This window comes from Ailuropoda melanoleuca, chromosome 11 (genome assembly GCF_002007445.2).
Source record: "Ailuropoda melanoleuca isolate Jingjing chromosome 11, ASM200744v2, whole genome shotgun sequence".
In the NCBI taxonomy this organism is placed as follows: Eukaryota; Metazoa; Chordata; class Mammalia; order Carnivora; family Ursidae; genus Ailuropoda; species Ailuropoda melanoleuca.
Window position 1 is genome coordinate 95,116,772 of NC_048228.1, and position 15,297 is coordinate 95,132,068.

The 15,297-nt window shown below is 38.8% G+C and overlaps 1 protein-coding gene and 1 long non-coding RNA gene across 5 annotated transcripts in view; one reads left to right on the top strand and one right to left on the bottom strand.

Moving 5' to 3' along the window:
- The window catches only part of SLIT2 (slit guidance ligand 2), a 310,878-nt gene that overhangs the window by 62,238 nt on the left and 233,343 nt on the right, over positions 1–15,297 (bottom strand). For all 4 annotated transcript variants that reach the window (XM_011221190.3, XM_002916360.4, XM_019796534.2 and 1 more), the window contains 5 exons: positions 12,994–13,137; positions 7,392–7,558; positions 6,358–6,490; positions 2,926–2,994; positions 243–314 (listed from right to left, as the gene is read on the bottom strand). In XM_011221190.3, coding sequence (XP_011219492.1) covers positions 243–314; positions 2,926–2,994; positions 6,358–6,490; positions 7,392–7,558; positions 12,994–13,137 — 585 coding nt within the window. The remainder of the gene's footprint in view (positions 1–242; positions 315–2,925; positions 2,995–6,357; positions 6,491–7,391; positions 7,559–12,993; positions 13,138–15,297) is intronic.
- Positions 657–15,297, top strand: part of LOC109489172 — a 22,375-nt gene continuing 7,734 nt past the window's right edge. Inside the window, exons 1-2 of the long non-coding RNA XR_002142120.2 lie at positions 657–898; positions 13,272–13,355. This is a non-coding gene — a long non-coding RNA (uncharacterized LOC109489172). The remainder of the gene's footprint in view (positions 899–13,271; positions 13,356–15,297) is intronic.

Consider the following 15,297-nt stretch of genomic DNA (forward strand, 5'->3'; position numbering starts at 1 on the left):
TCCCAACCCCGCCACAAACGTAAATTATTCTGTTTCTTTTCTGGAACCCAACACTTTTTTTTAAAAATAGTATCTGTATTTGTTTGTTTATTGAGGTTGTTTTTGTCTGTTTCTCCCAACAATATTTATATTTCTTGAGGGCAGGCTCTCTCTGTCTTGTTAACAGGGAATGGCCAAGTGCCTAGAAAAAGTCTTTTGTCCAGTGAATAAATAAGTACTCAGGCCCACATTTTCATACTCACAAGGTGAGGAGCTGGGTCATGTTGCTGAAACTCTGATTAGAAAGGGTGCTTATTCGGTTGTTACTTAAGTCTCTACAAGAGGAAAAAGCAACAAATGGAGTGAACTGTTGCAGAGAAAGTGAAATATTAGTGATTCTTAGAGAAGGCTCTTCATGCTCAGTCATGGCGGCATTCTTAGCGCTCAGCTTTTACCTGAGACACCAAAACACTGGATAACCCTGGGGGACAGATTGATGCATTCATAATTATTCACGCCCCTGCACGTTGAAATGAGAAGTGACGATGTTTTGCTTTGGCCAGTGAAGGAAGGGTGCCACGACTGCAGTTTTCACTTCGTAACAGGTTCAAGCAAGCTCACGCTTCCTGTCTCTCTCTCTGCTTGCTCCTCTGCCAGAATGTGATGTTCCACAGCCAGCTCCCCTGTCTGGTCCCAGAGCAAAGACATGGGGAGGCCTCTCACAACAGACACATTGTATGGGTGAGAAATAAGCCTTTGTTCATGAACGTTCCATTGGCTGCATATCCTTCAGCTTCCCTGATCTATATGCTCACTGGCAGACACAGTCAACTTTGGTAGCTGAAAGCACTCATTTGATTACATTTGCAATGCCATAGTGAGGAACTTAGTCCTTGGCGAAGTCACTGGCACACAGCAGGTAGGTCCTCGATAAATATCTGTTTAATTAGTAAGTAAATAAGAGGGATGTGGGTTTTTTTAACCAATGCGACATGGCTGTTGATAGCCAAGTGTAACTGGTACTATGGGTTGTGATTTATATCCAGTGAACTTGCTCTTCTTTTTATTATATATATCTGTGACCATTTATAATATGACACATGTAATGCATACTGTAACTATAATTATATTGCAATATAATGTAATACAATAAAATATATATAATGGCATATTATATATGCTATATATGATGTATCATTGGCAGGTTTGCAATAGGAAAAAATCAGGGAATATATACATACACATGGTCATACAGTGATATGTATATACTCACTGATTTGTCTCTACTGCAAAATGCTAAATACGTAAATAAAAGGAAGATTTATGAATAAATGAAAAATTATAGGTCATAGTTTATGATCATTGTATGTGTGTATATTCACTACTTTTTTCCTAAAGCAAAATATATAAATCAATGGAAGATGCAGACAAGCCGGAGATTATGCATTCCTTTATTAAAATGACCAAAATATCGGTAAAATGAGCCTATACAACTTGCAAAATGATAGGAAGGCTACAGGACCTTCAAGATCCATCTTCTCAGCTGCTCGAGCACTATCCCTAAATTTAGAAAATAAAGAAGTGTATCTCTATTAGCAGCAGTTACTTGCCTAGAGGAGCATAATGAGTCATTGGTAAAGCCATTTCTGGATCTACAAATGCTCATTTTTCATTTCCAAACTGGTCTTAAATAATCGCATCCTGTCCCACAAATGACCCAATCTGCTGAAGTGACCCTCTGGAAATTGCAGCAATTTAATGGTTTATTTAACAGAACAGAATGTATGTAATCAGTTCCTGCTGCTAATAAGTAAGTAAGGAGAGGCAAAACAAGACATCTTGGGGGACATTCTCCCTTTTTCGGTGTAATCATTTGTCATTTAAACAGTCCTGTGTACTTTCTACAAAGTGATTTTCTTATACGTTTAAGAGAAACTGAAAATGATTAACAGTGTTTTAACCAACCACAACCTTCTGGGGCCAAGTTTACATTGAGAAATGTAACATTTTCAGCGACTTACATTTCTAGAATTCACTAATTAGGGATAAACCTCCTTATTCTAGAACACTAGAAATTGGCCTCCTCAGCCAGCCATATTTACTGTAAAATCAGGTAGGGCTTAAACTAAAGATAAAGTATTTTCCTTTACATTTACTTCCATTGCTTATTTTTGTTTGTTTGTCTTGTGAGAAGCTTTATCAATTACCAGCAAGGCCACGCTAAGTGTGACATTTTATACAGTAAGATTTTCTCTTTAAAAATATTGTACATATAACTAGATTTTAATGTTGGTATATTTAAATACAATCTTGTATTATTACTTAAAAAAATCATTTACATTGATGGAAAAGATGTTATTTTACGAGGGCATCAAAGAAAAGTGAAAAAGAGTCAATGTCTGAAATTTACGCTCAGAATGTCAGCCTCTTTGTCAAGTGTACTTAAATACCGTGTAATTAAAAATGAATTTTATAAAATCAAGTTTGAATACTGGAAGTCCATAACTTAGAGCATATTATATAAGAAAATCAAACCTAAAAAAATGTATTTTCAGTGAAGTTATTACCATCCACAACCTTTTGCTTCAAGTCAAGAAGAATAAAGCCATTACTTTCTAGCTTCCTTTTCTTGGCTTGTCATAAAATAGCCCATGTTCATTATCAGTAGAAGCATCCGAATTTTCCGCATTTCTACAGTTCTCTCATACTTAGACTTTATCAGATTTGTACTTTGAATCGAGGAGGTCCTTCCCCTAAGATGCGCCACTGCCTGATTGATATTCAATGAAAATGTAGCTACTGATCCAGAACTGCAATGAGGAAGGAGGGAAGCATCTAACTGTAAATGATTTATATTATCTGAAAGGTTCACTAAATCTTCTGCCCCTTGCTACCCCCACTTTGGTGAACTAGAATAAGTCAAGATGAAAAAAATACGTTACTTACATAAGTGTTAAATGTTTGTAGTTATAGAGCTCCTTAGGCACCAATGTAAATTGGTTCCCATCCAGATACCTAAAAACAAGGAAACAGTATTATTTTTTTTTAAAGGAACAATGGTGTGGCACAGAACAGTTGACACAATTTCACTCTTAACTGAGGCAAGGAAGCACTTTGCAATTCTGGCTTTAAGACATCATGTTCCCTCTAGCTGGGACTGTTATTTAAAAGAAGTAAAGTAAAAAAGCACAGTTGCCCAATCCAGAAGAACTATTTTGTGGAATCACTTAGTGTAAATTATAAAACCAAGGAGAGACTGGAGAGTCCAGTTCTCTGTGGTTTATGTAATGAGGCGAGTCATGTGTCCAACCATTTGTGCGCCAAGAAGGTTCATTCAATCAACCATATTTTTAGTCAGCCTCCATTCTGCTTGTATTTATGTGGGGACGATACCATGAAATGCATTCATTTTCGACAGAACCTTGGGGCTGAGGGCAAGACCACCCTTCACTGCCTTAATATGGACCCATACACCTAGTAAATAACAATCAATGCCTTCAAGGAGATATTAAGGAATTCAAATGAGATTTCAGTTAAAAATAACCTAAAAACAGTTTTTAACCACTGTATATCTATCTGCTTTGTGATAATAATTTTATAAGGTTTTATAGAAAATCACAACCTTTATCAAGGGCACAAATATAACATCTACATGTAAAAGTAATCAAATAACCACATATATGTGAAGTTTCCTTTTTGGATTAAAGTCAGCAGGATAATCTGAAAATAGACAGACATTGGGCTAATTGGCCAGACATAAAAGTAAATGAATGCTTTAGGTTTTGTCCAAAATGTCATACAAAGAAAAATAAACTCCATCTCAAACAAGGCTGTTTTTCCTAGAATAAAGACGACAAAGGGTACAATGTCTTTCAGCAACGTGGGCTCCCTGCTTACAGGTGTGCCCACAAAGAATTCTGGCCCAGTGGGCAGAGGGCCCCTCCTCCTCCCGTCTCATGGCCCATCTTGAGATCTAAGGTTGAGGTTATTAGTATTTTTGCTAGATACAGAAGTAGCTGAGAAATTGCCTCAGATAATTATTTCAAATAGTTCAAAATAAAAAGTTATATAAAAGGCACACATTATCAAAATATGTAATAAATACAGGACTAAGAATCGGGCACGTGTTATGATTTCTTACTTATGCCTCCTCAAATTTCCTGCCTTCCTATTTCTTCTTCGACTCCTTTCTTTCCTCCACCCAAGAATTTCTTGGTACCACTAGAGGGAAGCATAATCCCATAGACTTCAGTATTCTCCCTTTATTCTGGAAAATGTCATAGCAGAAAGCTAAAAGGATTCAGAATGTGTGCTATGGATGTTTACATGTAGAACCATCTAAGAGGGAAATTATATGGAACTGATTAAAAATAATAGATACCATTTGTTTAAAATTGTCCACTAATATGTCCTCATTTTTGCCAAATTCTTTAATAATTTAATATAAAATGCAATGAAATTTTTCTAATACACGCATATACGTGATTGCAGAGAAGGATCCTGCCGACTTGGTAGGATTCTAAGAGTAAGCTCTTGGGGAGGTAAAACTAGAATTCACAAGAGATGAGTTAATATTTTCCTCATCTCTGTAACATATTTCTTCAGAAAAATATTACTTTTTAATACTTTGTGAAGAAACAGATTGAAGATTCAACTGTCTGACAGAAGAAACATATGGATGGCATAGACAGGATATGAACCACGCAGGTTCTCAGATGTAGTTTAATAAGGAAATTAAAGAACGTTTAAGGGGTGCCTGGGTGACGCAGTCCTTAAGCATCTGCTTTCAGCTCAGGGCGTGATCCCAGCATTCTGGGATCGAGCCCTCCATCAGGCTCTTCCACTGGGAGCCTGCTTCTTCCTCTCCCACTCCCCCTGCTTGTGTTCCCTCTCTCACTGGCTGTCTCTGTCTAATAAATAAATAAATCTTTAAAAAAAAATAAAGAACGTTTAAAATTATTTGATAGGCATCAGGGAGAAGCACTGAGCTATGGGCCAGTTGAAAAGAAGGGATTCCACGTTAAAGATGATCTGGGTACGCTGAGTGTTGTGTTCTTGGCTGGGGTGTTCCCAGAATCAAAGCTTTGCATACAGAATACTCTAAAGATATCTAGCTGGATGAAGAGCAATCTTCTGAAATAAATACTTATTAAAATAAGAATTAAGTATTTAATTATGCATACACAAAGCAGTGCTTATAGTTAATTAGCAACTGTGACTGATAGCGCCGAGAGAAACTGAACACTTCACAGCAGTTCAAATCTAAGAGGAACCTTGTGTGTACGTGTGCTAAGATCACACCTCTTTTCCCCCTAAGTATTCAGTTCAGGACCAAATTAGGATTCAAAGAACTGCACATGATTTGCAAATAAGGTCTCTGATAACTGAAGTGACATCTTCTTGAAACTCATTACCTATGGTCCATGTTGCCAAAAGTTTATCAAAGCTGCTCATTTAGAATGCTTGCACACATGGGCATGAATTACAGGGACACATCTGCACAAATTACACTGGAATTTAAATCATTTTGGATACATAGTCCCACACAGAAAAAAATAAACAGAGGCAAATGACTCAACTGCACTCATACCAAGCATTTGTTTCCGGTATATTAGTATGCAGATTACATAATGGAATGGAGCACGCATGCTTCATGTTACTCAAGCAACTTGTTCTTGGATTTATTCCATTCCACATACATAATATGAGGCAACTAAGAAAGTGTGTATGGTGCTTGGTATCTAGATGAGTATATACCGACCACGTAATCTGTGGTCAAATATCAGATATGAAAATGTTAGGGATAATTGGCCCCACACCCTTCATGACCTAAAGGATTCTAATTCAAGTCCAAAGGGCAGTATCTCTTTTTTAAGGATAAAGATTATGCCAGCTTCTTCTAAATCCTAGATATTTATGTAACCCATGTGGGAAGCTATTCTCTCAAGAGATACAGTGGTAAAGAATAATTAGCCATATGGAATATCCCAGACACTGTACATAAACTAAATATGCAGCATTTCTCAAGGTGTATTTGATGGAATATGAGTCTTGCAAGATGGTCCATGAGAAAAGGGCTATAGGGACAAACATGTATGGGAGCTATCTTATATTTTACCACCCTCCCTTGGGGCTTCAGAGTGCACCTCAGCATAACACAGACATTTGAGAAATCCTACAGCGAATAAGAGAGAAACACACACAACCATCATTTCCCAAGTGTATCTAAACTGGCTTTTAGATGATCTGTTTAGGGATACTATTTAGTGGCTTATAGAATAGAATTTGGAAATAGGTCTCTGAAGATGTTTGTTTGGTTTCCATTTCCCTTGTTGAAATATTAATTGTCAAGGAAACAGAAAGGCAAGCTCTACTTACAATTCAGTGACGTCTCTGGGAATACCTTTGGGCAAGACCTTCAAGGCCTTGTTGCTGCAGCGAACAACTGTGTCCAAGCATGTGCATTCCGCGGGGCAGCGAGAGAGTGGAGAACAGCTACTGTCATCATTGCCTAAGTTGCCAAAAGAAATATAGGAAAACCCAGATGTGTGGTTTTGAAAATGCTAGAAGTGATGTGATGCTTTTAGCTTCACAAACACAAGCATCTTGAGCCAGGAGATCACGTCTGTGCATACAGCACATGGACTGTTGACAAACTCATGCCATCCACTGGAGACAGCCCCGCTTTCAGACTGCCCGGGGCTGAACTCCAGAAAATAACTCACAGTTTCTATCATCCATCCAATCATCACAGTAATTTTCTTTGTTCAGTTATTTATACAAATTACACTTTTAATGAGAATATGTAAATCTACACTGAATTATGGAGAAATTATAAGGACACAGACTTGAAGAGACATAAAGGGGTAGATTAATTTCAAGTGTTTAGCAGAAAATGTACAGGCCCCTCATTTTAAATTATGAGGCTCGAAGGGGCTCTCCGTCCCCGGCAGTAATAACAGAACCTGCTCCTCCTACTTTACGAGGCTATTACGGGAATCAAATATGGTGATATACACAGAGCGTTAAAATGTGAAAACTGTTATTTTTGTTAGGTTTCCTAGAATTTCTATTTTTTAAGTCAATTGCTTTTCTCCCTTGAACATGGCAGTTCCTAAAAGAGATGCTCAGAATAATAAAGTGAAAATGAAGCTACATAAACAGTACCAACCACAAGTTGGAAACTGGAAAATTTAAATAAAACATTCAGAAAGACAGATCAAGCGGACGCGGATGGGAAAGCAAGTCTGAGGAAGTATGTGCCCTGTTTCTAAAAACAAACAAAATAAAAGCAAAAAATGCACAAAACTGTTTGTTGCCTAAAGTAGGACACGCTGTTCTAGTTGGACCCCACAGCGTTGGACTGGTCACATGAACGGCTGGTGCCCGAGGATTTAGCAAGGCTTTCTTACCATCATCACACGTGAAGTCTTGAATGGCGACATCCTGGATGGGGATTTCTTTGAGGAAGTATGGTTTCTGACAGCGAGGATTTCCGGTTACAATTCTTTTCTTCCTGAGCCATTCACCCAGCCAAGCCAGGTAGCAGTTGCAGTTAAAAGGATTGGCCAACAGGTTTCTAAGAGCCGCGTGCAAACAACGCAGGGTTGAGTTTAGGGTTTCACTTCCTTACTTCTCAAAACCCCATGCTACCATTTTCCCCACAGGATTTCTGCTGGAATGATTCCTTCTTATTCTTTGTATTCCCCACGGCCCCCAGCCCAATTGCTCCCCCCATTCATACTCAATCACACACAACATAAGGTATGCATTTTTTTTTTGGCTAAAATATGCATGTTTGGAACTTAAAAAAATAACACTTTTACATAAGAATTCTTCAAATAATTTCATGCAGAAAATAAAGCAAATGCAGCAATTTGGGGGTTTATGCCGTGGATCCTGATAGAGATCTCATTTAGAGATAATTCAAACTCGTCAGCGATCTGACTTGCTGTCAAACTTCCCTCCACTGATAATGCAGTAATTTAATATAAAGATGAAGGCTGATTACCTTATATTATTGAGTTTAACCTGACAACAGCTATTTCATTAATTTGTCATTTCAAGATTTCCATCTCTTATTTGCTCCAGAGAATAGGTTTCCCATCTAAACTGACAGCTGCGTTGATTAAATGCCAGTTATAAAAATGAATTTACTTCTACAAATCTCAATACTTTTGGCATCTCACCACTTCAGCACAAACCTACCGACAACCTTATTATTTATAAACACGCCATCTTTAATATGCACAAATTAGTCACTCGATGTAAAGTGTCATATTTTATGTGGGAAGAGGATTAAGTGCTTTACTGACGGATGGATGCTTCCCTCAAATTATTTCTTCAGTGACTTGAGCTATGTTGGACCTGTTTTTTTTTTTCTTTCTGACTACCCTCTGAGTTCGATTAGTATATTTAGATGCCATCATTACTAGGAAATCAAATCTGTTATAAGATTTATCGTTTCAAACATTGCTTTTTAGATACTGACATAGAAGAGAACGGAAATACATTGTTTAGAGGGTTTAAAAAAAACTCACCTTCTGAGTATCTATAGACCTACAAATATTCTTTATTTTCTAACCGTCTACATAAAATGTCCTCTCGGACAGGCTCAACCTATTTCTTCAATAGTTCCCTAATCTCATAGTAAATGCCCTCTCGTGAACAGTTTTTATTGTAGGTCTGGTCATCCTAAAGTAGCCCCTGTCACTGTGAATGACCCTTTTGAGCACAGTTTGTTGGCAATAACCCTATTGGCTCTGTTTTTATGATACTTAGGCTGAAAAGACTCCAATGTGAGAACGCCGGGGAGAATCTACAACTTTTCTGTGATGTGCAGCGCAATCAAGTTATAATAAAATGAGAATGTATAAATTAAGTCACATCACATTATCATAAGAAAGAGTTGATGGAAAAACAGTTAAATTTTTGTTAAATTTTAATATAAGATAGTAGGTGGCATTTTTAGAAAAAATAAGTTTAACATGAATAAATTTTGTTGATCTGTGAACACTTGATCACATTTTTCGTGAAATGCCTAATAATGCATTAAAATGCTATTAATAAAAGGAAGAAATATAATACACTGGGCCAGTCATACATAAATGAACACTATCCTTCATACTTACAGAGTAGATAAAGAATGGAGAGTATCAAATGCCCCTGGCGCGATGGTAGTAATTTGATTATCATATAAAGAAAGCAAACGCACAGAACTCAGTCCTATGAAACTGTCATTGCCAACACAGGTTATGCGATTACTTCTCAACATCCTGAGGGGAAAGAGAACATGGTTATGGAGAGAAAGCATCATGCCATCAGTTTTGCCTTTCCGAGGACCCAAATCACCCCTCTTTGCAAATGGGCAACGTTCATTACTGTTTTCTGAATGCTCTCTTGTCCTTAGGGATTGCTGCGGATATCCCAACAACGTCCCGACAATAAAAGGCTTCGCTTACAGTGATCACACAGTGCTACGGAAAAGCCCGGTGAGCCTTGCGTGCACTCTCGGCCCCATCTCATGAGGGTAGAATGTTTTGTCCTCTGACGCTACAATTACGTTTGCCTGATTACATAATGTCCCAATTCATCTATAGCTCTCTGAGCCTTTGAAGCCCCCTGATTTGTGTATTCGCAGTAGCCTTACATCTGAGGTTTAACAGAGGGGAAGCACAGAAAAATCAATAGTCCAGGCAGATGGAGAACTGAGGGCACCTCAAGGACTTACATGCCAAGTTAATGTCAGCCCGGGCTGGGGAACCCGAAAGAGACGGAGCACCCACAAATCTCGCACAAATTACTCTATTTGTGAAAATTATTTTATTGTTGTAAAGTTTGGAACTTAAAAAAAGAGGCGATCGTTGACAGATTCCAATTGTTCACAATGACGTTTAAATAGGCTTCTATTGAAAGAATTCTGACCTTTTTTTTTTTTTTAAGTCATTGCCACTAACAGGATTAACACTGTTATCGTTTCCTCATCACTGCTAAGGTTTTGGCTCCATTCTTAATTCTTCGTTGAACTGTTTATTTGTGGGGCTTAGAAAAGGAATGAAAAATTCCTTAAAAACTCCACGAAAAAATGAAGAGTTGCCATGAATCTTATTCAGAAAGAAGGCTGAAAAGTTATTTCCCTTCATTTTTCTAGACATGTGTGGACCACCCTACCCTCCTAGAAGATTGCAGTATATAAAGCAGAAAGGCAAAAATAAATTAATAACAGAATGTTCCTCTGTAATTCTAGATTGCTCTATGGAAATAAATAAGACATATCAATTTTTGCGTTCTGCTAAGTCACAGATACAGGGAAAGAACGATGCCTTCCTTATCAAGGCACCATTTTATGTTCGGAAGCAAATGCACAACAGAAAGGTACTTCTACCAGCACTATCATTTGCCATAAGTAACAAAGAATACTCGTTCTTAATCTTGGTGAAGTCACAGACCCCTGGGAGAAGATGAGGAAAGCTTTGCTTTCTGTTGCTAGAAAAATCCATAAGCACACATAGGTACTACATTTTGCCTGCAATGCCAAATACTCAGATTTACTGAAATCTGTGCACATACTACTAAGAGGTTTACTAGTCCTACAGAGTTAGGAAGTCTAGGGATAATGTCAACATCTTCACAGTTCCAAGCTGAAAAATACCACTTAGAGAAATACATATGTCCAGACAAATCTACTTTCGTCCTTTGAATACTCTGAGCTTAGCTGTAAGATGCTCTATTATTCTTGTGTAGCAGAGAGGCTGAAGGAGAGAGCCAGTGGCATCTGTCATAGGTGCCAAATATAAGAGGCACAAAAACATCGTTAGTAATATAACGAAGGAGAACATGAATTTAGAGGACTTGTCTCAGGAAGAGTCCTGTGAATGGAACTAGTTCAAAAAAAAAAAAACTTTAATAAGCTGCTTGGGTTGGTGTTACGAACTCGACTGTATGCCCTAAAATTCATGCGTTGAAACCCTCACCCCCAACATGACTATATTTGGAGACAGAGCCTTAAGGGAGGTAATTAAGGTTAAATGAGGTCCCAAGGGTGGGTCCCTAATCTGTTAGGACTGGTGACCTTGTAGGAAGAGGAAGGGACACCAAGAGCTCTCTCTCTCCACACACAGAGGAAAGGCCACGTAAGAACAGAATGAGAAGCCAAGAAGAGATGCTTGCTTCTAGCTTCTAGCTTCCAGAACCGTGAGAAAACAAATTTCTGTTGCTGAAGTCATCAGTCTGTGGTATCTTGTTCTGGCAGCCCAAGGCAGACCACTGTANCCTCTCCTCAGGATCTCCTCCATTAAAAGGCTAAAGGAATATTTGTGTAACATTTTGAAGGGACTCAAGTTCGTCTGTGGGAGGGCTTCAGGCCAGTCCTGCTGGAACTTAAATGCCACACTCTCCCTGTGAAGCTCCAGGGGCACACATCTTACATTCATGGGCAGAGATTTTTCAGTAGGATTTGAATTTATGATGCTACGAACGCATCCACACTGGCTGGGGAAATGGTCTTCTCCTTCTGCATCTGATAAAGAGCAGGCAGGGGACTTCTCAGCTATTAGTCCCCCTGGTCGTGGCCCCTTGGACCTCTCTCCACTGCAATCACCATCAGGCTTCTGGGTTACAAGTAGTTTCCCTCCCGTCTTCCAAAGGCTTCCGAGTTTTGGGTTGTATCTCTTCCAATTCTTAGATTGCCACTTTTGTCAAACATAATATATACTTTAGAGATCATAAAAACTAAATATATTCACTGTAGAAAATTCAAGCAACAAAGTGTTGCTTTTGCTATTCAATCCAATCCCCGTCCTCTTTGGCCAACAACTTTTTTGGAAACATATAGAATTTCTTTTTCTTAACCTCCCTACCCCTGAACAAGTAGACATACTTAGCGAGAAATAGTACAAGATCTAGGATGAGTCAATCTCTCTTTTTCACTAAGACTTCACAGGAGTGAAAGAAGGTGGTTTCCAGATAAACTTAGTTATTCTGCCACAGGATTTGGATTGGATTCTGAAGTTCAAGCCCAGGGGCCAAAAGCGAATGTTAGATGGAGGCTGAGGAAAAGGCAAAAGGATGAACATTCTGAGGCAGAATGGGGAGAGGGGACAGATCGTACAACCACTGGAACAAGGGCAATCTTCTTGTTGAGGTATCAGCAGCCAAGAGTATCAACACACTGAAGTAGGCGTGTTTGAGTAAGGGAATGTTTGCATGCACAAAACATGTGTGTGTGTGTGTGTGTGTGTGTGTGTGTGTGTGTGTGTNTTTTTTCTTTCTGACTACCCTCTGAGTTCGATTAGTATATTTAGATGCCATCATTACTAGGAAATCAAATCTGTTATAAGATTTATCGTTTCAAACATTGCTTTTTAGATACTGACATAGAAGAGAACGGAAATACATTGTTTAGAGGGTTTAAAAAAAACTCACCTTCTGAGTATCTATAGACCTACAAATATTCTTTATTTTCTAACCGTCTACATAAAATGTCCTCTCGGACAGGCTCAACCTATTTCTTCAATAGTTCCCTAATCTCATAGTAAATGCCCTCTCGTGAACAGTTTTTATTGTAGGTCTGGTCATCCTAAAGTAGCCCCTGTCACTGTGAATGACCCTTTTGAGCACAGTTTGTTGGCAATAACCCTATTGGCTCTGTTTTTATGATACTTAGGCTGAAAAGACTCCAATGTGAGAACGCCGGGGAGAATCTACAACTTTTCTGTGATGTGCAGCGCAATCAAGTTATAATAAAATGAGAATGTATAAATTAAGTCACATCACATTATCATAAGAAAGAGTTGATGGAAAAACAGTTAAATTTTTGTTAAATTTTAATATAAGATAGTAGGTGGCATTTTTAGAAAAAATAAGTTTAACATGAATAAATTTTGTTGATCTGTGAACACTTGATCACATTTTTCGTGAAATGCCTAATAATGCATTAAAATGCTATTAATAAAAGGAAGAAATATAATACACTGGGCCAGTCATACATAAATGAACACTATCCTTCATACTTACAGAGTAGATAAAGAATGGAGAGTATCAAATGCCCCTGGCGCGATGGTAGTAATTTGATTATCATATAAAGAAAGCAAACGCACAGAACTCAGTCCTATGAAACTGTCATTGCCAACACAGGTTATGCGATTACTTCTCAACATCCTGAGGGGAAAGAGAACATGGTTATGGAGAGAAAGCATCATGCCATCAGTTTTGCCTTTCCGAGGACCCAAATCACCCCTCTTTGCAAATGGGCAACGTTCATTACTGTTTTCTGAATGCTCTCTTGTCCTTAGGGATTGCTGCGGATATCTACCAACAACGTCCCGACAATAAAAGGCTTCGCTTACAGTGATCACACAGTGCTACGGAAAAGCCCGGTGAGCCTTGCGTGCACTCTCGGCCCCATCTCATGAGGGTAGAATGTTTTGTCCTCTGACGCTACAATTACGTTTGCCTGATTACATAATGTCCCAATTCATCTATAGCTCTCTGAGCCTTTGAAGCCCCCTGATTTGTGTATTCGCAGTAGCCTTACATCTGAGGTTTAACAGAGGGGAAGCACAGAAAAATCAATAGTCCAGGCAGATGGAGAACTGAGGGCACCTCAAGGACTTACATGCCAAGTTAATGTCAGCCCGGGCTGGGGAACCCGAAAGAGACGGAGCACCCACAAATCTCGCACAAATTACTCTATTTGTGAAAATTATTTTATTGTTGTAAAGTTTGGAACTTAAAAAAAGAGGCGATCGTTGACAGATTCCAATTGTTCACAATGACGTTTAAATAGGCTTCTATTGAAAGAATTCTGACCTTTTTTTTTTTTTTAAGTCATTGCCACTAACAGGATTAACACTGTTATCGTTTCCTCATCACTGCTAAGGTTTTGGCTCCATTCTTAATTCTTCGTTGAACTGTTTATTTGTGGGGCTTAGAAAAGGAATGAAAAATTCCTTAAAAACTCCACGAAAAAATGAAGAGTTGCCATGAATCTTATTCAGAAAGAAGGCTGAAAAGTTATTTCCCTTCATTTTTCTAGACATGTGTGGACCACCCTACCCTCCTAGAAGATTGCAGTATATAAAGCAGAAAGGCAAAAATAAATTAATAACAGAATGTTCCTCTGTAATTCTAGATTGCTCTATGGAAATAAATAAGACATATCAATTTTTGCGTTCTGCTAAGTCACAGATACAGGGAAAGAACGATGCCTTCCTTATCAAGGCACCATTTTATGTTCGGAAGCAAATGCACAACAGAAAGGTACTTCTACCAGCACTATCATTTGCCATAAGTAACAAAGAATACTCGTTCTTAATCTTGGTGAAGTCACAGACCCCTGGGAGAAGATGAGGAAAGCTTTGCTTTCTGTTGCTAGAAAAATCCATAAGCACACATAGGTACTACATTTTGCCTGCAATGCCAAATACTCAGATTTACTGAAATCTGTGCACATACTACTAAGAGGTTTACTAGTCCTACAGAGTTAGGAAGTCTAGGGATAATGTCAACATCTTCACAGTTCCAAGCTGAAAAATACCACTTAGAGAAATACATATGTCCAGACAAATCTACTTTCGTCCTTTGAATACTCTGAGCTTAGCTGTAAGATGCTCTATTATTCTTGTGTAGCAGAGAGGCTGAAGGAGAGAGCCAGTGGCATCTGTCATAGGTGCCAAATATAAGAGGCACAAAAACATCGTTAGTAATATAACGAAGGAGAACATGAATTTAGAGGACTTGTCTCAGGAAGAGTCCTGTGAATGGAACTAGTTCAAAAAAAAAAAAACTTTAATAAGCTGCTTGGGTTGGTGTTACGAACTCGACTGTATGCCCTAAAATTCATGCGTTGAAACCCTCACCCCCAACATGACTATATTTGGAGACAGAGCCTTAAGGGAGGTAATTAAGGTTAAATGAGGTCCCAAGGGTGGGTCCCTAATCTGTTAGGACTGGTGACCTTGTAGGAAGAGGAAGGGACACCAAGAGCTCTCTCTCTCCACACACAGAGGAAAGGCCACGTAAGAACAGAATGAGAAGCCAAGAAGAGATGCTTGCTTCTAGCTTCTAGCTTCCAGAACCGTGAGAAAACAAATTTCTGTTGCTGAAGTCATCAGTCTGTGGTATCTTGTTCTGGCAGCCCAAGGCAGACCACTGTAGGTGGGATACAGACTCCTTCCTTACCTCCTTCCCCCCCCATCCCTCATGCTGCCCCTTCCAAAGAGAAGGTTCCCCTAACAAGTAGTCCCTCAACTAGTGTCCAACAAAGGAGGCTTCTGCTTGCTGGATTCCTGTTTTGCTGAGTTGCCTGAGGCAGCCGGG